Genomic DNA, 25,576 nt, shown 5'->3' on the forward strand with positions numbered 1-25,576 from the left:
TAATGTGCCGATCGTAACAGGACCTAATCGATAATCACGTGACGTGGACGTCGGCTTTCCAATTCAACTCACGGGTTCCTAATTGGGTCTAGTCGATTCCGTCCGCAATTCCAGGCAAGCCAGCCGGATTGTTTGATTGTTTCTTTGATTTCGTACCGTAGATTGAAGGGGACCATTGATTTGGAAAAATTAAAGACTTCTTCTTCAACCGCAAATAATCCACCTCAAGTTCGTTCTTCAAGATCAGTCGCATATCAAAACATCACCCATTCGCACCTTCCAAATTATTAAGATTCCAACAAAACTCGAGTCGTACCCATAAAAGAGACCCAGCCATCCTTTCATGCAAGGTCGCGCTGTGCGTTTCCAACCCTACAAAGAGCTATTGATAATTGTCACCACATCTAAGATATCGAATTCGAGCTTCGACTGCTAGGAAGAGCTTGTAAGCCTTATTGCGCACATGTTCCTAGATTCTCCGAGGTAGCGCATGCGACTTTGCTCCTACGGCCCCTCTCCAAAGTCCCGAATATTCGAATCCTGTGTCGACAGCCAAAATAGAGTCGATAAATCATAGAAAGGTCGAAGAGGGGGCTGCTGTGGGCGTACCGCAAGGAGGAGGAGCTCTGGTAGGTGAGCAAGGGCGAGATACTATGCCTGGCGTCATCATGGATAGTGCGAGTAGGAACGGATCGCATACCAACCACGACAGAGATCGACAGTTCAATGGTCCCAATGGTGAAGCAAAAGCTTCCGAGAAGGGACGAGATAAAAGTCAGGCACGATCTGAGCCTCAACAGAGCATGACACCGATCAGTCCAGCGGTTCGAAATGGGATGAATGGCAACTCCACGGATGGCCCAGCGCACCAACAGAACTCCGGGGAGGAGCCGATTCCAAAGGATATTCTCGATCGTATACACGACCTTCCACCCGAAGTCGAACATATCACATCAAACTTCTTACCTCTGACAGAACTACTGAATCGATTAGCACAAGCTACTCATAATGACTTAAGGCAGGAGATCATGAAGTTAGCGAATATGCCAATACCCCAGTCAGCGATGAATACGAACCCACCTCATATCACCAAAGAGGATGACACCTCCAACGATAATGTGAACAAGAAGGTAAGCTTGCTAAACTTTGCCCAAACTCAACATAGTCGTTGGGTCAAGCAACTGGTTCTACTAAATTGGAGTCGAAACGCCGAGGAAGTGAGCAAAATTATCGACTTAAATATCCATTTATGTCAGAAACGAGGATTATACCAGTACATTCTACACCATATGAGTGAAGTCAAAAGGAAGTTATGCGACGTAGATTCACCCAGGCCCGATTTAAAAACTGCAGTGGAAGTTTTGTCCACTGGGAAAGCCAATTGGATGCCAGACGTAAGTCTCTTGCTCAGGTTTTGAAATTAATACTAACATTTACTAGCTTGGATATATTGCGCCACCTCCAATGACTCCTAAAGAGATACTTAAATCCCTGGAAAAGCTCAATACTTTACTATCCATTCGTTTGAATCTACACGAGTACGACAAAATTCCCTTACAATTCAAGAACTATACGATAAAGTCTGGTCGCGTGACCTTCAAAGTAGCTGGGGAGTTTGAAATCGACCTGACTGTGGCAGATGAGAACCAGGAGTTACAATTCTGGTTCATTGACTTTCGATTTTTATTTTCCCCCTCTCTTAGCGAACTACCACCCCGGCACCAATATCACATAGAGAATAAAGTCAATGCCGCACTAGAAAAAGACGGCCTATCTGGCTGTTATAATTATCTACATGAGATGGTGTTAACCCATAAGATCAGCGAGTTCAGGAGACAAGCAGTTGAGCTCTCTAGAAGTACTTGGATTGATGGGGTTAAGGTTGAACCACTCCATCGCGCCTTATGCATCCAGTATTGGTTGGATAGATACAAGAAGAATGGACCACGAAGTTGGATCATTTTGGGAGTTCACAGTGGACGGAGGAAGGATGGCTACCATGACCCTAAATCGACAAGCAGACTCTCTATAAGATGGTTTCGAGATTCAAAAGAAGTTAAAGATGTGGACATTCCATTTGACACGGTTAACATCTCAGCTGAGCAACTCTTGAAGACAGTTATTGCAATGCACGTCAATCACATCTTGGGTTCAACGCACAGCAAATTGGCCGCCGAATCTATATTTGCGAATCGCGAGGCATCCTTGTCACTACACACGTCTAAGACTGAGCCAAAGGAGTCTGTGCTCGGTGTACAATTGACAGAAAAACAGCATGTATCAATCACTATAGAGCCGGTCACGGGAATTTTCATCTTCAGTCCAGCCTCTCGGGTAATTACCTCGTCACAAAACAAGCTTAACAGTCTGGACCGCGATCCTGCGATGGACGCGCACTTTAACATTGAAAATCTTCGATGTTTAGCCATTTCAGAAGAGCTCACCATCCTTGGCACTAGTGTTGGATGGAGAAGAGCTGATAATCCCGGAATATCTAGAGAAGACCTGAAACGTAAAATTCCGAAAGACACAAAGCAAATCAGCTGGTTTAGGAGACCTGGATGGCAAGAGGATTGGCTTGTTGCTGTTACGCTAGGGATGAGTGGGGAAAATTGGTGGTTATTTCAAATGTATGTATCATCAAGGGCCTATAATCTTCATACTAATATGGATAGATCAAAACAATCGACGGGCGTTAAAGTCTTAGCATCTATTCACATACCCATTAAAGCTGCCTCACCAACGACCTCTTACGTATTTATGTCTACGCTACACATTTTTGCGGGAGGTCTCATCTCGCAATATACTAATCTCAAAGCTCTCCATGATAGGCGCATTCGTCATACTGTTCGACAGTCTGCTCTACTTTCGCCTGTTAAACTTCCTTCAATCTGGATCCATATTCCCGGACTATTCCAAGCCAGGGCGAAACCAACAGCACATAAAACATGGGCTACAGACTTCCTCAAGCTTGATTTTCAGGGGCTGGAGCCAATTTCAAATCCCCTATCTGTTCTGTCTCAGTCCCCGATTGATGATTCGCAGGCTATTGTTCCTAAGCCTGAGCAGAAGACAATACTGGTCACAGTTGCGCGTATGGCAGTACCCATTCCAGCTCTTGCGGTCTTGAACGAAAAGATAGATCAAGATATTGCCTTCCAATCTAAAACAGGAGAAATTGCTTTTAGATTGCGGTCTCAAGTTGGCGAGTCGATAATTCCAGCCCTGACAGAGCGTTTATTTCAGATTGAACGTCTTATTTCTTGTACTGCTGTGCTTCGTAAACATGAAAATGTTATTAAATGCGACAGAATTTCACTACAAGAAATCGCATTTTCGTATGGAATGCCGCCAGTAGCTCAGACAGGATTGGTCACTAGCGCAGACAAGACAACGCCTCTCTCATATAAAGCTGTCGTCAGCTTAGGGTTAGTTGAAGGCAAAATGAAACTTACGTTGGAGATGGGTAACCCACATATACGTGTTTTGGATTCTCTGGACAAAGTCTTGAATATTACGAAGAGTGGATTCGATGCTGTTGCAACTCTTCTTCCACAGACCCTATATTCTTTGCGGGCTTTTGAAACGATAGAAAATGCTTGGGCCTCTCTTTATGATAAAGGTGAAGTATTCGTGTTCGTCAGGGCTTTTGAATGGTTTAGACTACGTTATGTTTTCAAGCCAAGCACTCCCAATACGCCTCCACGAACAGTCTCATTTGAGATCAAAATGTGTCATCGCAAGCAAAAACCATGGTGGCTTGTCCGTCGCACGGAAAAGATTGACAAGAGCATAAGAGGAGACGCAGTTCCGGATGATGAAATTGATCTCCGTTTGAAATCAGTGTGGGACTCACGAGGGGATGATGACTGGAAGGGAATGCGTACCAGCGCAGTTGGCCGTAATCGTGGCATTGAAACCTGTCTTGAAAAGATTGATGCAGTGATGCGAGATCTCTCTCCAGAAGACCTTGCAGTTCAACCATCGCAACAATCACAAACGAATACGCAAGTACAAGCTGTAGGGCCACAAGGTCAACAACCTTCGCAGTCCCAGCAGCAGAGACAATTACAATTGTCCACGCCAACAAACTCTCAGAATCATCCACAAAGTCAAGGAAGTAGCCAAGGACAACAACGGATGCCAACTCCCAACATGAACATGAATCTGAACATGAATCAGAATATGAATCAGAATATGAATCAGAATATGTTAAAGAGAAAATCTTCCGGTCAGGCCATAAACCCTAGGGCGGTTAAGAGAGAGGTGGTAGAAATCGATTAGTAAATTTTGCTTGGGACAAATGAGATGGGGCAATGATATAAATGGTTTTCAAGCATGAATGCATAGGCGCACGAACTCGAATAAGAGATAATTACGTTATGGGAAGATACGAATATGCCTTTTTTTTATTTCTTTTTCATCCTGTTACAATACTACATTATATGAGGGGTGGTTGCAGGCTGGAGGCGACATTCACTTTGCATGGCGTTAAACCTCCCCTCTTTCCTTTCATAATCTGGGGTCGGGGGTGGAGGAAGAGCGGAGATATTGGAGCGCGGAGGGAAACACAAGCTGTAAAAAGAAAACTTTATTGATGAAGCGGGGTGGCAAGGCGTTTAGTCGGGGGTCCGACTTTTTTTTTTGCTTTTCCGAGGATCTTTCCAGACTTTCTCACAGAGCGGGATGGCGGTGCATTGGATGGGGATTAGTGGTTTTAATGCGAGCCTTTTGCTCTTTTTCGTTGGTTCACGCACTTGTCTTTACTATAGGGGCGGAGGCGAAGAGAGTGGATGAAGAAGCGGGTTCGGGATGGAAAACAAAATGGGAGAGAGTGGTTTGTGTGTACAGGATGGGGACATAAAATGGGGAGGCGAAGAAAGAAACATGATAAATACGATAGGTGAATGGATGGAAATGATAGGGAAGAGGAGATTTAAGCGATATTCTTTTGGGGAATATGAGAGGGGGGATAGGACAGTTGAATGATAAATAGATGATGCATTCATACATGTGTGTATGTATACATGACTTCACTAGCAGTAGTGGGTAGTCAGATAACGTTTATAATAACGTTGGTTTGATATTATTATCTTCTAATGACCTGATATTGGCGTAGGCCGTGAACGCAAAAAGATCGGTGATAGGTGTGTATACTGGCTAGCATATCTATCTACCTAGAGAAACTTGAGAAGAGAAAAGAATAAGTTAATCTACTTGAATATCTTTTGACTGTCCAATTATTACAGCTGCTTACGGGAATGAAGACCTCGAAACTGATTAGGAAGGATATTGTATGTTTTGTATGTAAATATAGATGTCTGATGTTTCACGTCTCTGGGGTAATCTGAAATAGAGCTTACTTACTAATTAGATGGTTACAGAATAGCTGTTTGGCGAGTAAAGCTATAGATAGATATGTAGGTAGGCATGAAGATGTATATTAGATTTATTACGAGGGTAAAGGAATTGAGATATTGGTAGATAGATTGATATATTTTTAATGTGTGTGTATATCACAGTGTCTATCTCGCAATCTTAGAATTTGTTTTCTGAGAAGTCCGAGGTTTTCGATTTCGGTTTCGATTTTTTGTTTCGATGATCTCTTTGTGGCTTATTAATACAAAATACAAGATGCAAAAAATCCGTCTTCGTTATGATGGATCAGTGGACAAGTGAATCAGTAAAGAAAGACAGATCTACCTCTCTACCTACCTACCTACCTACCTACCTAAGTAACCAAAACTCCTTCCTTCTATTCTCGGAAACGGATAACCTTACATCCATCCATCGGCTATTTAGAAAAGATGATTGTTTTATCGAACTAGGTACTCCCATACCTACTTCTGCTTCGTACATAAAGTATGTATATGTGTGTGCGTGTTGTGCTTCGTGTACAATGATAGGGAACCAGAGTATCGGGACGGAATATCGTCGACGATTTGTTTACGAAATGAATTATTGCTGGCTGTTTTGGCGGTATGGATGTTGAGTGCATATGTGATGGTGGGTGGGTGCTAGGTGTGAATAGGAAGGAGAGCCGATGGGGGAGGTATTGGGTGGTTGGTTTGGAGGGCTGGGGAGGGGGTTTGGATGGGTAAATGGGTGGGTGGAAGGAAGTTGGGAAGGGGGTGGGTTTTTTGGTACCGAGGATTCTGATTTTTGGATGAGTGAGTGAATAAGTCAATGAATGAATGGATTGAGTTGTTTTGTTGGGCGTTTTTTATGCTTGTTTCTTGGTGTGTGAGAGTGGGTGTCGTATGATGGTATCTTGTGCCAAGTAGATAGTTGTTTCTCCTGGAGAGAAGATTGTGGGCAAGTATTTCGAGTCATATTCCGTATGTGCTCGTACGATTCATTGAACAAAATCGGTGAGAAGACGGAATATGTGAAGGAGTAGAATATCCGAGGAACTAGGGGTTGTCAATGGGGAAGCGGGTAGTGGCCGACTTTAGTACTTGATAGTCAGATTATTCTCAAGACGGAAGAATAATAAGGGCGGAATGATGAAATGGTTTCGAAATCTGACTTGACGTTGCTGATCTTGGGTGTATGGAGTTAGACAGTGATGTATGATAAATGTGATGGTCGATTCGATATGCAGCGGTAGGGAACCGTTTGATAGTTGATAGTCGCTGCATAACACTTTTCTAGAAATCTTCTAGCGAGTTTCCCGAATTTCTATTGAACGACCTTTTTGCCGAGCAGAAAACAATCATCGTCTACTCTACTCTGTGCTTTGAATGTGCAATATAAAACAAGCAAGCCGTCAAGGAATGCGACGAGTAAGAAAATGAAATTGCACTGTATCAAAATCAGCTTGAGAAAGTCCTCCAACGGTTGGATTATCGTCGTTTCTATCTCATCCTGATTCTTGATCATATGCCACTGTAAATATCCGGGCCGTGGAGAGTGAGAGGGGGTAAAGGCGATTGGATGTTGTTTTGGTCGAGCTCCGTTCTTGCATAGAAAACTTCGTCATTGCGGATACTTGCTTGCTAGGAATAATTGTGCTTCATTGAATACTAGCAAGTACGAAGAAAGGGTTTTGTGGAATTGTGAATACCTTCTGAATTGCATTGCATCGCTCATTCTCACTCTCCATCATTTCAACCTACCTACAACACAAACATGTAAAAATAACCCCATCTAAATGAAACCCCGGCCTCCAAACCATTGAGTAACGTCGGTTTTTTCCCGAGTGCACACACATCTTCTCATACATAAAACTTTCTTGGTGCAAGTCTACGCTCAAGATCCAGCCAATAAGAAAGGGTGGACTCCAGATTTTCCCTTCAAGTTTTTCACTGGCTCGAATGGCTAGTCATTGACCCCACAGTCTGATCCCAAATGGAACCACAAGAACCTCGAAATAACGTGGTGGGAGGGGATGTGAGCGGGTGCATGACCCTGATCCTTGACTCTTCACGAGGTATGGGTTTAGAGGGAAGTTATGTACACAGTACAGAGGATACACTGTAGATGTGGTGCGGAGTGTACCCCGTTGAGAGAACAATGATGAATTTTGCACGAGGAAAGATGGGGATTCGGAATGTGTTGGATGGCTTGTTTGCGGAAGAGAGAGATTGGAATTATTGGGGGAGAAAGAGAAAAGAAGCTTTGAGAAGTAAGCCAAGTAGAAGCAAGCAAAGTAGGTCAGTGTAAGTAGGTGCTAGGTACCTTTATGCGAGCAGGCGAAGGCGAAGGCGTATCGTATCGGTTTGGATCCTGCAGAAGTAAGAGATGCAGAAGGATTCTTATTGATTGGGTATGGAAGGGATGAGATGCATATTCATAACATTCTTTGGTGGGACGAACCCGTAGAGGGATGCTCATTGTAGACGGTGGCTTTTGACTTGCATCGGGGAGTGTTGCAAAGTTGCAGCTTCCTTCGACCTTCTCTCTCACTTCTTCCTCGTCAAAGGAAGCTTGGCTTGTGGTACAGCTTAGAGGTAGGTTAATTGACACCTCAGCATCCTCTCTTTTTAATTTAAACGTGCAGGTACAATACCGTGGAAAAGAAACGGCCAATTCACAGGAAATTGGAGGGCTAGAAGTGTGAGGAAAGATATCGAGTTCATTGTAGGCACAATCTAGAATGCTAATCGATAGATATGTATAATACATGTATAATGTACCAAATCCTCGGTAAAAGCGTCTACTCAACTCAACCACCATGTAAATCGATAGTATCTTCCTAGTCGTCTTCATCCACATAGAATAGCCATTATAGCGACCAGTAAGCGTTGGCAACTGTGAGTTAGAGTTTGGAGTTTTACGATGCTAGTGAGCAAGTAGTTTTAGCTGATGTATTGTCATTGATGTACCTTGGTAATTAGATATTTTCTGGAATGTGAACAATTGCCTACCTGGTGTACCGACGACCCAGGTAATAAATCCGACAATATCCAATATATCTTCTCTTATATTAGCCTCTCCTTTCATTTCTTATTACAACATAGTTATGAGCATCGCAGATTGATCATTCACTTGGAAGACGGCTTGGATGGGTAGAGCAGAAGCCAAAGAAGCTTAGGTCATTCAATGGTCTCTCTCTGTCTCTCTCTCTCTCTCTCTCTCTCGCGCGCGCGCGCCCTCCCTCCCCATCCTTCAAGCATCGAAGTATCCAAGTCCAAGCCATGACCAAGGCTCGATCAAACCAAACCTAGGAACTTCTTCACACGCCGTCCATCCATCCCATCCATCCTACAGGTACGCCTTTCTCTTTACCCCATTCATCTTAGGTGCTAGTGCTACATTATCTCCACTAGATTTATTCGTTCAATCTTTCCTCAGACTCGGATTCAGATTCGGATCCAGACGATCTACAGCACACATACACATACACATGCACTTATTACACTTACACTTACACACATTTCAATCCACACATATCCATTTGTATCCTCTGATCTTGGGGTCTTTTGATCACATTCACATATATTATCAATTATTGGTAAATCATTCCAATCAATTCTCACAAATCTGACCTCCTGAAGAGACAAGGCTTCCACCCCACGTTTTACGCCTCTGATGTGCAGCATTGGTGCAAATACTCACTAGAATCAGCGAACCATCTCAGCATCCTCCTTTTTAAGCCTGCTTTGCTTTCTGCAGATGAAGATCAATTCTGCTACAAATTATTCGAATTCGAATAAACCATTTGCGCATGAGTACAACTCAAGATAGCCACTTCATACTTTTTGGGTTTCCCCGTCGCGCCGCGCGAACCGTGAACGGTAAACGACAAGGTCGAGAATCTCCGACGAGGTTGGAATACCAGAAATATGACGTCTATAATTCGAATGCTTTCGCCTGCTGTTAGTCAATTCCTTCCTTTCGTCTTGATGCTGTGGGGGAATGATGCCGGTCTGCTATCACCGCGGAGGAGTTCCGGCGCAGTCAGGGTCGAGGACTTTCTGAATAGTATCATTTACTGACAATTGGGCTTTTGTACAGACGGACAGGAATGGAAACACAGGTCGAAAAGGTCAAGATGTCGAGCCTGAGCCCGAAATTACTCCACTGGTGAAGATGTTACAGAATGCAGGTCCCATACGGCCGGACGGAAGTGACAAATTCTTTGGTTTGGAAAATGTATGCTCTTCCTCAAATCTATTCCCCATTGCTTTATACTAACTTCGTGAAATTAGTTCGGAAATACATGGTTCGTTTTTTGAAATTGATCCCATCTCAACAATACTAATGCATCTCAGTTATGCCAATTCGATTTTACAGGCGCTATACTATTCAGTCCCGTTTAGAGAAAATGTTGTTAAATACCCTCCGCATTCCCCTTCTGATACCCCCAATGGACACTTGCCAAAGTTAATTGTTCCAACGAGAGCTCCGCCACCAAACGGAGTGCCATTATCGACGGCCAAACCGAAAGGCATATCGGCTGCCGAAGCCCTGAAAAGAAGACAAGCCGTGAACTCTGGCCAACCCGGACCTGGCGCACCAGGTACTCGACCAGAAGATAAGCCAGATTCGCCCGAATACAAGAAGAAACATGCGATGATGACAGGCCCAATATTAGAAATTACCACGGAACATGCAAGTTCATATGGCATGGAGGAAACGACTTTTACAGCCTTGAAGGATATATTTGCGGCCATGATATCACATCCCTCTCGGACAGGTGTTGTAAGCCCCCAAAGGTTCTTGGAAGTTTTCAGAAGAGACAATGAGATGTTTCGGACATCGATGCACCAAGATGCTCACGAATTTTATGGATTGATGCTTAATGCAGTTATCAACAACGTCGAAGACAATGCTCGACACTTGAAGGACTCGGTAGCGCTTCAAGAAAAGGAAGGACTTAATGATTCAATGACAGCTGCCGTGCGATCTGTTGCAGATTCCATGGGCTTGGCAAGTGGAGCGCAATCTCCAGGAACGAAATGGGTTCATGATATATTTGAAGGAAAGATGGTCTCGGAAACGAAATGCTTAACATGCGAAACTACATCACAGCGCGATGAGACATTCCTGGACCTTTCAATTGATCTGGAGAAAAACTCTTCCGTTACATCTTGCTTGCAAAAGTTTTCGGCGGAGGAAATGCTATGCGAGAAGAATAAATTCCATTGCGATACCTGCGGTGGTTTACAGGAAGCAGAGAAACGCATGAAGATCAAAACTTTACCAAAAGTTTTAGTGCTTCACCTGAAGAGATTCAAGTGGACTGATGATTTGACCCGATTACAAAAGTTATTTTACACTGTCAACTATCCATATCATTTACGCATGTTCAACACAACTGATGATGCGGAGGATCCTGATCGACTGTATGAACTTTATGCCGTGGTTGTACATATTGGCACAAACGCCTTTCACGGACACTATGTTGCGGTGATCAAGACTGAAGATAGAGGATGGTTACTTTTTGACGACGAGATGGTAGAACCGGTAGATAAAAGTTTTGTACGACAATTCTTTGGGGATAAACCAGGACAGGCCTGCGCCTATGTTTTATTTTATCGAGAAACTACAGTGGAGGCCATGCGAAGAGATCAAGAAGCTGAAGGTCTCGATTTAATCGCTTCCGCTTCTGATGTAGCAGATATTTCATCGGGGCAGCTTCAACAAAATGGCACTTCTCTATCCTCCAACTCGAAACAGGTTTTAGCAACACCCAGCACACCAATCGAAAGCGATACTAATGGATTTGGATCCCTCGACCATGCATTAACAGCACCTCTGGTAGCCTCTTCTATTTCAGGAAATCCGGTTCCAACTCGAGTTCCTTCTTCACCTCTTGATACCTTCAAGTCTAAATCTAAAGAAGAAAAGGGACGAGAAAAGAAAGCCGAGAAAGAAGCCGAGAAAGCGGAAAAGTCCCGAAAGGCTGCTGAAAAGGCCGCTGAAAAGGCTGCCGCCAAAGAGAGAAAGGAAGCTGAAAAGGCAACCAAAGATGCCGAAAAAGCAAGCAAAGTAGCACAAGAAGCGGAAACCAAAAAGGCTATGGCTCTCAGCAAACAAACGGGAATCGAAGAAATCAAAAGACGACAATCGGAAGCTAATATCCAAAAGGAAAACAATGGGAATAGCAATGAAAAGAATGACGGAAAGGGATTTGGTAGTTTAAATCTGAATAGAAGTCATAAAGGGAGTAAGAGTATGAGTAGAAAGAGCTTTGGCTTTTTAAGTAAGAATGGAGAGAAGGAGAAGGAGAAGAATGGGGAAAAGAGTGAAGAAAATAACAATATACCCGAATCGAGCAACAATATGGCGGTTGAAGGAACGGCGGGCCCGCAAACACCGGAGAGACATGAGAAGGTTAAAAATGCACGGTTTTCGTTTGGATTGGGACGGAAGAAGAGTAATATGTGGAGTCCGACTGTGGATAATTAGGATGTATCTATCTGACATTTTTGCAGGGGATGATGAGAAGAGAGAGATGAGGGAGATGAGGGAGATGAGGGAGAGGCGTAAGGGGTCGGGGTCGGGGCTAGGTTGTTTTTCTTGATGTTGATTGAGAAACCTCGAGAAAGAAATGTTTGGATCTCATATGAGACTTGCGATTGGGAATTGGTATGGATATTGAGTGTGGGAATATATTCGCATGGACGCGCATGGTTGATATTGAACTTTGTTTTATTTATACTTTATATGCTTGCTTGCATGTCTGCACGTATTTGTGCATGCATGCTATGGAAAGGAAGGCGAGCATAGGAAAGAGGGGTTTGGGTGAAATAGGAAATGGAATGGGTGGGGAAAAGAATGTGTGGATTTGTTGTCTATGATACTTGTATATTCTGTTGATCCTCATATACCTCATATACCATACCTATCTGTTATACATATACTATAAAGTTTTTGGCGAGGCGTGGGTTGAATATACAGCTAGTCGATGTACGCTTTGTAAATAGCAAGTAGTCAAGAATTGAATATCAGAAATCGAATATCAGACAGTGGAGGCTACAGAGGGTGCCTGATAACATTGTAATATCTCTTAAAATCCCCCCTTTCCTTCTGATCCTCGAACTCCCCCGTTTCTCCCCTGGCATGACTAAATTTTTAAATACATAAAACGCCAATCATATTCAGTTCAGTTCAATTCGGTGGTATACGCGCTTTTGAGTCCTTTCTCTCTTTTTTCTTTCACTGCCCCCTATCTTTGTCGGTAGAGGGACCACTTTTTCGTCTGAAATTCTCAAAAGTACCCTTTTATTATTACGCTTGATGTCCAATACTCGATCTTCGATGCGCAATCACTTAGTTGTTATTGCACAGTGCCTTCCTTAATGTCTGTCCTTCATATCCACGTTCTTTGGCGCGCGCATTGGATTGTGGCGGCTTGTCTAGAATGGGATTTTGGATTTGTACATTCGAACTCGAATTGAATCATCCTAGGGCTAACTCGTAAATGATGATTACGGAATTGATGCCTATTAGGGGGACTATGAGGGTGTGTTAGCTTGATGTTTTGGTGATTTGCTTGTCCCTCTTCTCTTTTCTTCTTTGCCTTGGTCCTCCAGATCATACCCCCCCCTGCATCCCTCTCCTCCGCGTGCTCTTCTCCCCTCACCTCCCTGCTCTCCTCCTCCTCTTCCCTCTGTAGCCCCCTTCAAATCCTGCCACAACATGCCCATCTCCAAGTCCATGAATGCGCAGTGTTACAGCAATAGGATCAGGAGGGAAAGAAAAATAAAACATACTCCTCATGAGCGTCCTAACACTCGTCATCAAATTCACAAGTTTCGATTTAATACTCGTGTCTGCGCTGTTTCCGCCGAAGGCTGGTTCGGCGACGGAGTTGGACCATCCGACTATGTGTTTTGTTAGTGGAGAGAATGATGGGCGAGGACCTTGGGTTAGAATGGAGGGATTTGGGGGTAACGCGGATGGAAGGGGAGACTGACTGCGTGCGAGGAAACGATCCTCCGATAAGATTGCGACGGCGTTGGTGAGAAGAACGATTACTAGAGGGAAGGAGAACATGTCAGTACATAGATGTATGTGTGATATGCAATGCTTCGGATTATATTATACATCGCATGCGCATGTGTCTAGACAAAGAGTGGCATGTATGTATTTGCGCGCGTGTGGAGAATTGATGGGAGGAGATTGAAGCACATACTATAAATCAGATTTCCGAATATGAAGAACATTGTGAGCGATTCTATGGTTTGCGCTGAGATACGATTGTGTTGTTGAGGAGGTGGTTAGATATGGACAAGGCTGTGTAAATGAAGAGGTGAAGTTGTCCAGACAAGCTCGGAATTGTGCACAGACCAGACGAGGCTGAGGCTGCGTGTCTCTTGAATTGTGATTTCTGTGATGTTGGGGGATTATTTGTTCATATCTTGTTTTCTTCTGGTGGTTTTCGAATTGAGATTATTTATTGAAGGTTGAGATATCGTACTATGATGGTTCTCTTGAATTTGTAAATAACTACTTTCGCTAGCCAATTTCTCAAGAAGTATATCTTGTAGAAGGAAGTTGAGTGGGTGAAGCTTGCTCCTCATTTGGAGCTCTCATAGCTCTTGAGGAACAGCCTCGTTCTTTGTTTGCACATAGTCTTTATTTAGAAAGATATATAAAATGAAGGGAATAGGTACGCTCATTCTGCCTCTCTTTTTGCTTTATATCTGAGATACTAACCCCCATTAGATATCCTTCTAACCCTCTCCCTTCCTACCCTAATCCTCGTCCACCTCCTCATAGCTCCCTACACCAAAGTCGAGGAATCTTTCAACATACAAGCCACTCACGATATCCTGACATATGGCCTTCCTATCTCAAATATATCTTCCACTCTAGACACGTACGATCATACCACCTTTTCTGGGGCCGTACCGAGGACATTTTCCGGAGCACTTTCTCTGGCTGCAGTTTCTAAACCCATCATACTGCTTACGCAAGGAAAATATGCACAGGTTATTGTTAGAGGTGTGTTGGGATTGTTCAATGCAGCATGTTTGATTAGATATCGAAATGGGTTGACCGGGGCTTTTGGGGTGGATGTTGGAAGATGGTATATGGCATTGCAAGTTACGCAATTTCATGTGCTTTATTATGCGTCGAGGACATTGCCGAATATGTTTGCATTTGGTCTTAGTAAGTTTTACTTTCTCAGGGTCTTGACAATGAATTGTTAAGAAAATACTGATTTATATGTAGCAACTTTGGCATTCACAGAATTTCTTCCGGCAACAGGAGGAAGTAGACCCAGAGTTGGGATACTCCTCTTTGTCTTTGCGGGTGTAGTATTCAGGTCTGAAATTGCCCTGTTACTCTTCACACAATTGGCGTATCTACTTGTGTTATCAAGAATATCGTTGAAGACAATCATTCCGGCTGGTATACAGAGTGCTATTTTAGCTCTTGCTGTATCAGTACCCATTGATTCATACTTTTGGCAAAAGCCCTTGTGGCCAGAATTAGCCGGATTTTATTTTAATGCTATTCAGGGGAAGTCTTCGGAGTGGGGTACTTCCCCCTTCTTACATTATTTTACCTCGCTGTTGCCGCGTTTGCTAATGAATCCTTTGATTCTATTGCTATTGCATCCTCTGGCTTTGACTCTTCCAGCAACGAAGCACACCTCGAAAGATTTAATTGTTCCTTCACTTTTATTCGTTGCAATCTATAGTCTACAACCTCACAAAGAGTCTAGATTTATCATCTATGTTGTTCCACCTCTTACTGCTGCAGCTTCTCTCTCAGCTTCATATATATGGACTCGTCGTTCGAAAAGTTGGCTCTATACATTCGGGTCTTTGGCTTTGCTTGGATCCGTTGCATTGAGTTTCGTGGCTTCATCGGCTATCCTAATGATATCTTCCCTCAACTATCCAGGCGGAGACGCCCTTTCCCAGCTTCATACCCATATCCTCAAGGATCTCTCAAGGTCTCCCCGTACGCAACGCACGCAAGATAGAAATATTACAATCCATATGGATGTTTTGTCTTGTATGACGGGAATAACCCGTTTCCAACAATACCCATCTCTTCCACTGCGTTTCCCACAAAATCAGAATATCACGCTGAACTACGATAAAACAGAAGATTCCCCCGAGTTGGGAGAAGCAGCTTTCTGGATGAAGTTCGACTATGCGTTGATGGAAGAACCGGGTTTGGCGATTGGCAAATGGGACGTTCTGGATACGGTATTTGCGTATGCAGGTATTGAGATCTTAAGACCAGGGGATGGGAGCAGTTTCTCGGAGAGGCTGGAAGGGGTTTATAGGGCGAATAATGTTACTATTGGAGAAGAGGGAGAAGCCCCAAGTGCTGAGGATGTTAAGAGGATAGAGGAAGGGGGGACGCAAAATGTGGAAAAGAATAGAGAAGGGAAGGGATTTCTTGATCTCAAAACAAAATTGATGTTTGAAGAAATGAACAAATTTGGGACATATAATTTGCTTAGGGATGCGGGAAGATTAGTAACAGGTGGGTGGTGGATAGGTCCCAGGATGGAAGGGAGGATTAGGATTCTGAAGAGAATAGGAGATGAAAAGAATTGGAAGGAGGAGCAGGAGGAGCAGAGAGAAAAGGAGAGACTTAAGGAAGGTGAAAGGGAGACTAGTGAAGGAGTGGCGACAGGAGCGGAGTGAAAGTTGGCGTGATGTGATTCAGGAATTACGTTATTGTATTTATAAGAATAAGATCGAGGAATCTTTTGGAATGGGGAAGCGATAGTATATGTGATTTATGTGATTACCACCACTACCTGATCATTGAGGTTTATAGTGACACGCTTTCTACTCGTATTAAGAAATGGTACTCCCAAGTGATGACTGGAATAGCGGCACTAACTTTTCGTCACTTTGTCAGTCTCGCTAGCAATCCCCTATTCATTAATACATCGTTGCCACTTTCACTTCATCCGCTTTCATCGTCAGTGCAGTATAATCTCTACGATAGTTCAGTTCGTACGAGAGAAACAGGTTTCTAGGCTAGAAAGAGAAATGCTGATCTTTTCATGAGATATAATACTATTAGTCTATCTCGAAGTTAAGGATTTATAAATTTAATAACAAAATGAAGTAGGTCTTCGACTTTGTGTCTGTACCCATGGAAAATAAAGCAGATGACACTACAGACGAGGCTGGCGAATTCAAATAAATCAGCTACTCGACATCCACTTCGCTTTTTCGAGTGTGAGAAATAACCGTCAGGTGGGTACTATAGAGTGTATAGAAGAACGATATGCCGTGGTGGCTCGTCGCCATCATCACATTTTGACTGTCATCTTCAACGTCTCGCCGCCGTAGATCTCCCCCATCGTCGTTACTATCATGTATTACTGCAACGTGCGTGCCTGTTTTCTAATATCTCAACTCACTGACATGGCAACATATCATGTTGCACCTAGGATCGTGACCTACAATGTATAAAAGGTGGTTCTTGTGCAGAAAGAAGCCTTGAAATTTTCTGCCCCCGTCTGTTTTTCAAATATGCTCAGCACTTCAAAGCCAACTATGGTATCAATCTATACTTCCTACCCAGTTGAGACGAGGGAGAGTCTTGGAATTAGAAGGGGGGTGATGATTATGATAAAGAAATAGACCCATTGATTAACGGTCGAATTGATCTCAATCTTTGGATATTTCTTGGAACAAGCGCACGCTTCACGTATAATTTACCCAAGCATGCCCGTCCTCTTTGCCTAGTGTTTTAATAAAACATACTGAGTTGTTTTGCAAGCACGACGCGTCAATGAACCACATAGACCATCGAGAGAATGTCGTGTCGGACCAGTGACCATGATACCCCAGCCTGTGGCATCATAATTCCAAGGACCAGTTACGGTGTGACTGCAATTACCAAGAATAACAACCAAGTAGCAATGCAAACGACAGAACAACAGCATCTAAATTGTGACTTTCTCGGGTCGTGTTGAGGGGGAGTTTGACGTATTCGCCGCCTCACAGCATTTCAATAAAGCTTATACCAAGATCTACCAGTTCTGACAGCCATAGTGACATTTCTGGAGCTACTGCCAAATACGTTGTCACCATTCCAAGATGGCAGAGGTGTTGCTGGTCTTTAAGGAAACCAATACTCACTCCTTTTACATGCACATAAATTGTAAAACAAACAATACACACAACTTCGCTGCAGTGTATTGCCCGAAATTTACAAGTAGCACACCAAGCTATCAGCCATGAGTAGTTAATCTCAACCCCAGGATCCATGTGTGGCAATTGTAAACCTCTATGGGTCCTTCCATGGATATGCCATTCACAGGAAGATAATAGCCAGCAATTGATTCAATGGTACAAAGAATAGCGGAAAGGAAACGTATATATCGTTATCCGTAGTGATAGTGATGATGATACTGTATCTATGTTTGTCAATGTTTTCCTCTTATCACTATCAACTGAACAATGTTCTTACATGTATATTATTGTTGTCACACATCTCTCAAATTTCAGCTGATATGCAGCTAACTATCTCATTCCACCAATGAGCATCATGTTCCTTCTCTTGAAGAAGTCCAGAGAGAATTATAGTTTGCAAAGTTTATATTGCGAGAACATGTGGGAACCAACAGCAATTGATCTATGGTACCGAAAAAGGGGAGGCTAGGACGACTTTGTGTATTATTTTCGAGCCACGCATTGGGAGAAAGTAGAGGCGAAGCGGAATTGCACGCAAATAACGAATGAATAGCCGAGCTCCTCCACTGGAAGGACGATCATTCATTAAAGTTCTTGGGTGACTTTAGGACCAGAGCTGACGATAGCATGGAAGCAAACCGAAGCAAATAAACACAGTTGCAACATCAAAATCCCATGGTAACACCCCAAGCACAACATTCAAACACGAGACATCAAAAAACCAATTTCCAACTTTTATTGCATTGGTATTAATGCATTGGCACAAAAGGGAATCTCATTTAACTCGGCTCCCAAAAGAGTCGCGAGTCGTTCGACTAGTCTACATATTCACAAACCCTCTATTCTTCTGAAGCAGCAGCACCAGTAATAATTTCAACCAATTCACCAGTAATGACGGCTTGACGGGTTCTGTTGAAGAGAATTTGGTACTTGGTGATCATGTCACCGGCGTTCTTGGAAGCATTCTGACATTGTTTAGTAAATTATATCAATATGTGAAGGATAGAAAAACTTACGTCCATAGCATTACGACGGGCAGATTGTTCACAGGCATGTCCCTCAGCAAGGGCCCAGAAGAGGGAGTTGGCGAGAGCATATTCACGGAGGTTACCAAGGGTCTCATCTTCGATCTCGAATGCGGAGAAGTTGGCTGTTTGAATATGTCAGCACTATCCTACACATTAATCCAAATTTAAACAAAACTTACGGGAGTTGGCAATAGCCTCCTCGGAGAAAGCCTCGATTGGGGTGGCCTCGTAACTTGTAGCGTTGATGAACTTGTTGTAAACAATTTGAACGGAGGAGTAGTCAGTTGGCAAGAGAACGATTTGATCCGCGATAGCTTGAGCATCTGCGAATGTAGGGACATCCTTTCCAACACCAGCAAAGCTCATGACAATGTTCTTTCCACTGGAACGACTGAGTTGAGCCTTGCACTTCTCACCCAAAACAACGATGTCGGCATTTGAGTCTGCTGCCAACATTCTGCGGACTTGCTTGGACAAACCGGAATGGATACCACCGCAAAGACCCTTGTCTGAACTGGCGACAACAATCAATCTCTTCTTGTCACTCTCCAAGGCCTTGGTCTCGGCATGCTCGAAAACGCTGTTGGAGCTCTCTCCGTAGGATCGGGACTCTCGCATAGCCTTTTGTGCTCGGGTAAGCTTGGTGGATGCAACGATCTTCATGGTGTTTGTAATTTTCTCGATGTTGCGAATGGACTTTAATCTGTCCTCGATTTCACGGAGGGTCGCATATCCGGCAGCTTGAGGGGCAACTGGTCTGCAGGCCCAATATCATCAGCCTCCATATCCTGCACTATTTTTCTCATGTCCCAGACCCCGCTATAGTAGTCCCATCTCTATCACTTCATCAGGAAGAAGTCTTACCTGGAGGAAGCCGCGACGGCTGCTCGCAGAGCGGGTCTGGCAGTTCTCGAAAGCATCTTGAAAACTAAAAGAACGGTACCAACTAATTCAATATCGAGGCTTAAATGACCACGATTACGTTAGGAATCAATTGACTGTTGCAATTCGAAATCGGTATTTCGGCTGGAATTCGTCGTTCAACGGGAAAAGCTTCAGAGTGCGCTAGTAGATCACGTGTTTGTAAGTGGGCAATATGATTGTGTTATTTTGCTCGGGGAAAGCCGGAATTTATTTTGTTCAATTTTATATGTCGACAACATGAAGCCATCGCAAATTGAAGATGGCATAGGCGATTTGCAAAAATTTGGAGAACGATTGAATCGGTGCATAAGAAGGCGGCAGAAGTCTAGCTGGTCCTGTTGCAAGTCCATAAATGCTAATGTTGACACCACAAATGTTGTCTTCACAATGAATGAGTACGGGATTTAGATCACAACTCTGGCATTGATTCTTCTGTCCTGTCATTCTCAGACTATTCCCTAGAGCTAGCTGTCATACGGTGATTTGTGGTGGTAAGGACGCGCATGGTGTAATACTTCGACAGGAAAGACAGGAATGATAGGAATGACAGGAATGACAGGAATACAGCTCATCATTTTTTGTCCTTCTCCAGAAGTCTTCATTTTGGCAATCCTCACATGTTTGATTAAGCATATTCGAAGCCATGGGGTGGACCACAAAGAGTTTTCGGATACCCGCAGTGGTGCTCAACCTCCAACAGCCAGCCTCATCATGCAAGTGATCCGATTGGTATTCTCGGGCACCCTTCAGAGTGGGATAATTCGAGTTATTCATCCAGTATTGAACAGTCGAAAGAGATGCATCGGCGATGCATCTTACGGTACTATGTTGCTTGAACGATGAGTTGTAGGGCGAAGGAAAGAACTCAGCATTGCCGGTACTCGGGTCCAAGTTATTGTGGAGGAAATGCTGGCATTATTTTCAAACATGGAGACTTCACGATACAGACATTGATCTACGTTGTTTGAGGTACTATCAGCTGGAGACTTGACATAGCCCTATAGATCCTCGCCCTCTTGGCATTGGACCTGCATCGACTCTTCAACTGTCAAGATACGGTAAGATGACTCTGGCGTGCCGTTACTTTTCAACTTGGAGTACAATACTGTAAGGATAGCAAGATGGGCACATTAAAATGGAGTGGATACACTAGTTGTCCATGCTGAGTCAAATATTCTTGCAGCTCTTCAAAAGAGTACTTGGTAGACCCGCTCACATGTTCAAATCCTAGATATTGTACAAGATTCTTGGAAAGTTTGGCATCTGTCTCATGGTTCTTGAAGCCACGTGAAAAGGGCATCAAGAGTCAGCACCCGCTCTCTGTAGAAAGCCTTGAAATAATACCTACCAATTACAGTGAACATCACACATTGTCAAGCAGAAGTAAAAAGTTCCCAACTGACTGGAGTCAACAATGGCCCATGCGGACCGGCTGATCGGGTTGAACAGCCAGCCTCGAGCCAGCCACTAATTTAATGGCGCGATGGAGGCAGGTGTCTCGCTGCTCGAGTACATAAACAGAGTTGGTATAACTATAACAACAGTAAACGGATGTATCAATCAAGGTCCAAGGACATTCGTTTCGCGGGTGAGTTTGTGAACTGTACTGTGCTCTACCGTACCGTACCGTACCGTACTGTATTAGTAAGCTTTATTTCATTGCGGTCTTCTACTGATTGTATGGCATTGTTCCGACGAGCTGCAGTGCCACGTGACCACCACTCCGTCCGCAAAAAGCTCATGTACCTTTCTGACCCTTGCTTCTCTCTGTTCGAGAAGTTGGGACGGTGGCGGCCAATAAGCGCTCTGGACTCTCCTGCAGAGTGAATTTACCTCGTCCGTCTACCCTTTTTCACTGCTTACCTACCTGAGCCTACCTGGCATCTATACCTGCCTCGTCTAGTCCCTACAATTCATACTAGAACGGTGCCTCGAGGCGATCGAAAGAAACACCGTAAACACGTGATCGTTCACTTACATGCACTTTCCTTCCCCAAGTCCTTCCAAAAGAATCTCAAAAATTCCGAACGCCTTATTTTATTACCAGGTACTTTATATTTCACTTACTTTCATGATCGCAAAGCGCCTCATTCTTCAACCTATCTTTCGGGTCATAGATCTTCCATTTGTCAAAACAATACATATAGCCGATCGTACATCAATACGCGCTCAGAGGTACTTTTCTTTGGCTGAATCTTAAATACGATACACTTTCAATCGCGGTTTTGGATCGCCAATACGCTTAAAAGCGCAGCTTATTGACGATATTCAGCTCTTACTCTCGAATCGCAACTTCCTCAACCTCACATCTTTTTCGACTATACTCTTTTCCTTTCAAAATGTCTTCTTCTGATGATGATATGCCTTTGGCAAGAACAAACGGAACCAATGGCAATGGTAAGCAGCAAACACTTTTTCTTTCCTTCCGCTACAGCCTAAACTGCCTGTTCCTGTTCAACCTCTCCACCCTTCAGCTTTACAACATTCTCGAATTTCATCTCAACTCTACGGCAGATACTAATTATGTTCACAGTTTCGCAAGGCCGTATACCGAAAAGTGTCGATAGAGCCATGGACAAGGCTAGTGCAAATGCGAAGGCTGCCCCCGTTGGAATCTCGATTCGCAATGGACCTGTTTTGGACGATCCTATGGATGTAGATGGGCCTGCTACAAATGGCGCTTCGAAGCGGAAATCACGATCAAGCATTGGTAACGGAAAAGCTGTAAACTACAAGGTGGATGGTAGCGGCAGTGAAAGTGAAGAAGTGCCATTGGTATGTCGACTTTAAGTTGAAGCATTCAAGCATATGGCATCTCTCATGATGTACAAATTTAACAATGATGGCATACTGATTGATACATTAGGCCAAACGACAAAGAACATCCAATAAGAAGAAAGTCGCGGATTCCGATTCAGATGATGATATGCCTTTGGCTGGCAGGCGCAATTCTAAACTACCCCCCAAAGTTTCCGCCGGTGCCATTGGAGAGTCATCTTCAGATGATGAGCCGCTTACCGTCAAACTTTCCAAGGAGAAAGCTTCCATCGAAAAGCATGCCGAGAAGGAAGCAAAGGCCTTGCGAGCAAAGAAGGCAGCACCCAAAAAGGCCATCAAGAAAGAAGAATCCGATAGTGACGAAGATGTTGCACCCAAAAGGCGGAAGCCCAATGGTGCTGTTCCTGCGAAACCAACCACGAAAAAAGCCAATGGCGTAAAGAAAGAGGAATCTGATTCCGATGCGCCTCTTGCAAAGAAGGCTGCTCCAAAGAAAGTAAACGGCAAAGTAAAGGCGGAACCAGATACAAAGGTCAAGGCCAAGAAGGATGAAAGCGAAGAAGCAGATGAGGTTTATCGTTGGTGGGACGCACCCAAGAAGGAGGATGACAGTATCAAATGGGAGACGTTGCAACACAATGGAGTTGTCTTTCCTCCAGAATACGAGCCACTCCCAAAGAACGTCAAATTGAGGTATGATGGGATTCCACTCACTTTGTCTCTAGAATCGGAAGAAATCGCAGGCTTTTTTGGTGCTATGTTGAATTCGACCCACAACGTCGAAAATCCAACTTTCCAGAAGAACTTTTTCAAGGATTTCACCGATTCTGTTAAAAAGACTGGAGGGGCCAAGGATAAGGAGGGAAACAAAGTTGCTATCAAGGATTTTAGTAAGCTTGATTTCAAGCCAATTTTCGAGTATTATGATGGCAAGAGTACCGAAAGAAAGGCTCGATCTGCAGCTGAGAAGAAGGCCGAGAAAGCGCTCAAAGATGAGGCCGAAGCACCATATAAGACTTGCATTTGGGATGGACGCAAGGAAGATGTGGGAAATTTCCGTGTCGAACCTCCTGGACTATTTCGTGGCCGTGGTGAGCATCCAAAGACTGGTAAAGTCAAGCTCAGAGTTACTCCCGAGCAAATCACTATCAACATCGGCAAAGACGCCACTGTTCCTTCTCCTCCTGAGGGTCATAAGTGGAAAGCTATTCAACATGACAACAAGGCTACCTGGCTTGCTATGTGGCAGGAAAACATCAACGGTGCGTACAAGTATGTTATGCTTGCAGCGAAGAGTAGTATCAAGGGCCAAAGCGATTTTAAGAAGTTTGAAAAAGCTCGTGAATTGAAGGAGCACATTGATCGAATCCGAAAAGATTACACGCAAGATCTTAAGGCTGAACTCATGGCCGATCGACAACGAGCCACTGCAGTTTATCTCATTGACAAGTTTGCCTTGCGTGCTGGTAATGAAAAGGACGCGGAGAATGAAGCCGAAACTGTTGGATGTTGTTCTTTGAAATATGAGCACGTCACTTTGAAGCCCCCAAATACCGTCATTTTTGACTTTTTGGGAAAGGATAGTATTCGTTTTTACGATGAGGTAACAGTTGACCCTCAAGTCTTCAAAAATTTGAAGATTTTCAAGAAGGCTCCAAAGAAGAATGGCGATGACATTTTTGATCGTCTCAACGTAAGTGCAATACTATGCTTCATTTGGACATCTACTGACCACTGCAGACTACGCAATTGAACAAACACTTGACAAATTATATGCCAGGTCTGAGTGCTAAGGTCTTCCGTACTTACAACGCCTCTTGGACCATGTCGGATCTTCTCAAGAAACTCAAGAATAGTGACATTTCTATGCAAGAGAAGATCAAGCTATATAATGATTGCAATCGCAAAGTCGCCATTCTCTGCAATCACAAACGGACAGTCGGTGCTAGTCATGAAGCTGCAATCGAGAAGATGGATGATGCAGTAAAGGGTCTCAAATATCAGAAATGGCGCCTAAAGCAAATGATTCTCGACATTGATCCAAAACAGAAGAAGAAGAAGGGTGCCGATTGGTTCGCTCTGGATGAAGAGCTTGACGAATCTTGGATTCAAGAGCACCAAGCCTTCCTCGTTGCTCAAGAGCGTATCAAGATTGAAAAGAAGTTTGCAAAAGAGAACGAGAAACTCGTATCCGAGGGTCAAAAAGAAATGAAGACCAAAGAACTCAACGAACGTCTCCACGCCGCTACAGATTTAGAGAAGAAGTTTAAAAAAGAGAACAAGACGAAGAAGGTCGAGGCTGAAGGTAAAGGACCTAGCGTCGATAAGTTCGAGGCCAACATCACGAAGATAGACGAAAGAATCGCCAACATGCTTCTCAAGCGTGAAGACCGAGAGGGTAACAAGGAGGTTGCGCTCGGTACCAGTAAAATTGTGAGTCCAAATTAGTGACTTGGTATGAAACGTATGGCTAACAAAATGCAGAATTACATCGACCCACGTCTCACTGTTGTCTTCTCCCAGAAGTTTGATGTACCGATCGAGAAGTTCTTCTCCAAGACTCTCCGTGAAAAGTTCGCCTGGGCCATTGACTCTATTAAGGATGAGGACGACTGGGAATTTTAAACTCTGGACGTTGTACAAACTTTTAATGCAATTTCTTCAAAACGATTTCGAATTTCGAACCTTCTTATTGCTTGTGTTTCAATAGAACAGTTATTCATTATTGCATTTATATATCGTGGCATTGCATGGTTGAAATTTCTTGCATACCTATGGGCTGGTTTCAGGGAAGTGGGAAACCCTAGGGAATGAGAAAAATAGGATCTCCCAGAATCGGCCACAGAAGATTTGCCTCCTCTCGCACTTGAATTGCTGCTGCTTATCCAGCGTTCATTGGGCTCCACGCCAACCCCTTTCTGCCATTGCATATCAATAGCGACAACGCATGCAGTTAAAAATATTTAGGCTCACTGCCATCAGCAATTGTACATAGTTTCACATACCTAGCAATAACGTAGAGCGGGCCTAGCAAAATAAATCTTTGTTAAATTTACTCTGACATTCTGGCATTGCTGATGGTCAATGTGACTTGGGTGAATTGCTCTCGCTAATATTAATACTTCAATTAGGAGACACCTAGATAGAGCTCTAAACGACCTGCAACTCAATTGCTCATGTGTCCACCACTTCGCATTACAAGCGTTCTAACTTTCAACTCTCCTCTATTCAGGATGTTCGGATATACCTCGTGATTCTTTAGGGGGCTACATG

At 43.7% G+C, this 25,576-nt stretch overlaps 6 protein-coding genes across 8 annotated transcripts; 4 read left to right on the plus strand and 2 right to left on the minus strand.

The window, feature by feature from the left end:
• Window positions 1-52: 52 nt before the first annotated feature.
• Bcrgr1 lies at window positions 53-5,280 on the plus strand. The gene is made up of 3 exons (XM_024694087.1): window positions 53-1,394; window positions 1,441-2,630; window positions 2,676-5,280. Exons 1-3 carry the CDS (start codon window positions 654-656, stop codon window positions 4,282-4,284), a joined length of 3,540 nt encoding a protein of 1,179 aa, XP_024549876.1. The 5' UTR covers window positions 53-653; the 3' UTR covers window positions 4,285-5,280.
• Window positions 5,281-8,218: 2,938 nt separating this feature from the next.
• On the plus strand, window positions 8,219-12,398 carry BCIN_07g04660 (hypothetical protein). Of its 3 annotated transcripts, none has more exons than XM_024694089.1 (5): window positions 8,219-8,956; window positions 9,070-9,320; window positions 9,460-9,597; window positions 9,654-9,667; window positions 9,717-12,398. In XM_024694089.1, exons 2-5 carry the CDS (start codon window positions 9,288-9,290, stop codon window positions 11,854-11,856), a joined length of 2,325 nt encoding a protein of 774 aa, XP_024549877.1. In that variant the 5' UTR covers window positions 8,219-8,956; window positions 9,070-9,287; the 3' UTR covers window positions 11,857-12,398. The 3 variants fall into 3 exon arrangements, with proteins under 3 accessions (XP_024549877.1, XP_024549878.1, XP_024549879.1); XM_024694090.1 differs by having other exon boundaries at window positions 8,219-8,712; XM_024694088.1 differs by having other exon boundaries at window positions 8,219-9,320.
• A 19-nt stretch (window positions 12,399-12,417) lies between these two features.
• Bcyos1 lies at window positions 12,418-13,714 on the minus strand. Its single transcript, XM_001554048.2, has 4 exons — window positions 13,586-13,714; window positions 13,368-13,427; window positions 13,164-13,274; window positions 12,418-12,905 (listed from the first exon to the last, which is right to left on the minus strand). The coding sequence occupies exons 1-4, from the start codon at window positions 13,614-13,616 to the stop codon at window positions 12,850-12,852; spliced, it is 258 nt and encodes an 85-aa protein (XP_001554098.1). The 5' UTR covers window positions 13,617-13,714; the 3' UTR covers window positions 12,418-12,849.
• A 109-nt stretch (window positions 13,715-13,823) lies between these two features.
• Window positions 13,824-16,173, plus strand: Bcalg12. The gene is made up of 3 exons (XM_024694091.1): window positions 13,824-14,062; window positions 14,119-14,565; window positions 14,629-16,173. The coding sequence occupies exons 1-3, from the start codon at window positions 14,050-14,052 to the stop codon at window positions 16,062-16,064; spliced, it is 1,896 nt and encodes a 631-aa protein (XP_024549880.1). The 5' UTR covers window positions 13,824-14,049; the 3' UTR covers window positions 16,065-16,173.
• Window positions 16,174-17,941: 1,768 nt separating this feature from the next.
• Window positions 17,942-19,717, minus strand: Bcatp3. The gene is made up of 4 exons (XM_001554046.2): window positions 19,466-19,717; window positions 18,781-19,358; window positions 18,590-18,723; window positions 17,942-18,538 (listed from the first exon to the last, which is right to left on the minus strand). The coding sequence occupies exons 1-4, from the start codon at window positions 19,519-19,521 to the stop codon at window positions 18,413-18,415; spliced, it is 894 nt and encodes a 297-aa protein (XP_001554096.1). The 5' UTR covers window positions 19,522-19,717; the 3' UTR covers window positions 17,942-18,412.
• A 1,581-nt stretch (window positions 19,718-21,298) lies between these two features.
• Bctop1 lies at window positions 21,299-25,488 on the plus strand. The gene is made up of 5 exons (XM_001554044.2): window positions 21,299-21,922; window positions 22,059-22,300; window positions 22,392-23,996; window positions 24,044-24,736; window positions 24,788-25,488. The coding sequence occupies exons 1-5, from the start codon at window positions 21,865-21,867 to the stop codon at window positions 24,926-24,928; spliced, it is 2,739 nt and encodes a 912-aa protein (XP_001554094.1). The 5' UTR covers window positions 21,299-21,864; the 3' UTR covers window positions 24,929-25,488.
• The last annotated feature ends 88 nt before the right edge of the window (window positions 25,489-25,576 follow it).

This window comes from Botrytis cinerea, chromosome 7 (assembly GCF_000143535.2).
Source record: "Botrytis cinerea B05.10 chromosome 7, complete sequence".
In the NCBI taxonomy this organism is placed as follows: Eukaryota; Fungi; Ascomycota; class Leotiomycetes; order Helotiales; family Sclerotiniaceae; genus Botrytis; species Botrytis cinerea.

Bases quoted from the DNA above. Each gene is read 5' to 3' on its own strand.
- Bcrgr1 (XM_024694087.1), top strand. From the start codon at position 654: ATGCCTGGCGTCATCATGGATAGTGCGAGTAGGAACGGATCGCATACC. The intron at 1,395-1,440 runs GTAAGTCTCTTG...AACATTTACTAG, and splicing joins AAGCCAATTGGATGCCAGAC to CTTGGATATATTGCGCCACC. The intron at 2,631-2,675 runs GTATGTATCATC...TAATATGGATAG, and splicing joins AATTGGTGGTTATTTCAAAT to ATCAAAACAATCGACGGGCG.
- BCIN_07g04660 (XM_024694088.1), top strand. From the start codon at position 9,288: ATGACGTCTATAATTCGAATGCTTTCGCCTGCT. The intron at 9,321-9,459 runs GTTAGTCAATTC...GCTTTTGTACAG, and splicing joins TTCGAATGCTTTCGCCTGCT to ACGGACAGGAATGGAAACAC.
- Bcyos1 (XM_001554048.2), bottom strand. From the start codon at position 13,616: ATGTTCTTCATATTCGGAAATCTGATTTATA. The intron at 13,428-13,585 runs GTATGTGCTTCA...CCTTCCCTCTAG, and splicing joins ATTCGGAAATCTGATTTATA to TAATCGTTCTTCTCACCAAC. The intron at 13,275-13,367 runs GTCAGTCTCCCC...CAAAACACATAG, and splicing joins GGATCGTTTCCTCGCACGCA to TCGGATGGTCCAACTCCGTC.
- Bcalg12 (XM_024694091.1), top strand. The intron at 14,566-14,628 runs GTAAGTTTTACT...ATTTATATGTAG, and splicing joins TATGTTTGCATTTGGTCTTA to CAACTTTGGCATTCACAGAA.
- Bcatp3 (XM_001554046.2), bottom strand. From the start codon at position 19,521: ATGCTTTCGAGAACTGCCAGACCCGCTCTGCGAGCAGCCGTCGCGGCT. The intron at 18,724-18,780 runs GTAAGTTTTGTT...ATATTCAAACAG, and splicing joins GGAGGCTATTGCCAACTCCC to CCAACTTCTCCGCATTCGAG. The intron at 18,539-18,589 runs GTAAGTTTTTCT...AAACAATGTCAG, and splicing joins CCCGTCGTAATGCTATGGAC to AATGCTTCCAAGAACGCCGG.
- Bctop1 (XM_001554044.2), top strand. From the start codon at position 21,865: ATGTCTTCTTCTGATGATGATATGCCTTTGGCAAGAACAAACGGAACC. The intron at 21,923-22,058 runs GTAAGCAGCAAA...TTATGTTCACAG, and splicing joins AAACGGAACCAATGGCAATG to TTTCGCAAGGCCGTATACCG. The intron at 23,997-24,043 runs GTAAGTGCAATA...TGACCACTGCAG, and splicing joins ACATTTTTGATCGTCTCAAC to ACTACGCAATTGAACAAACA.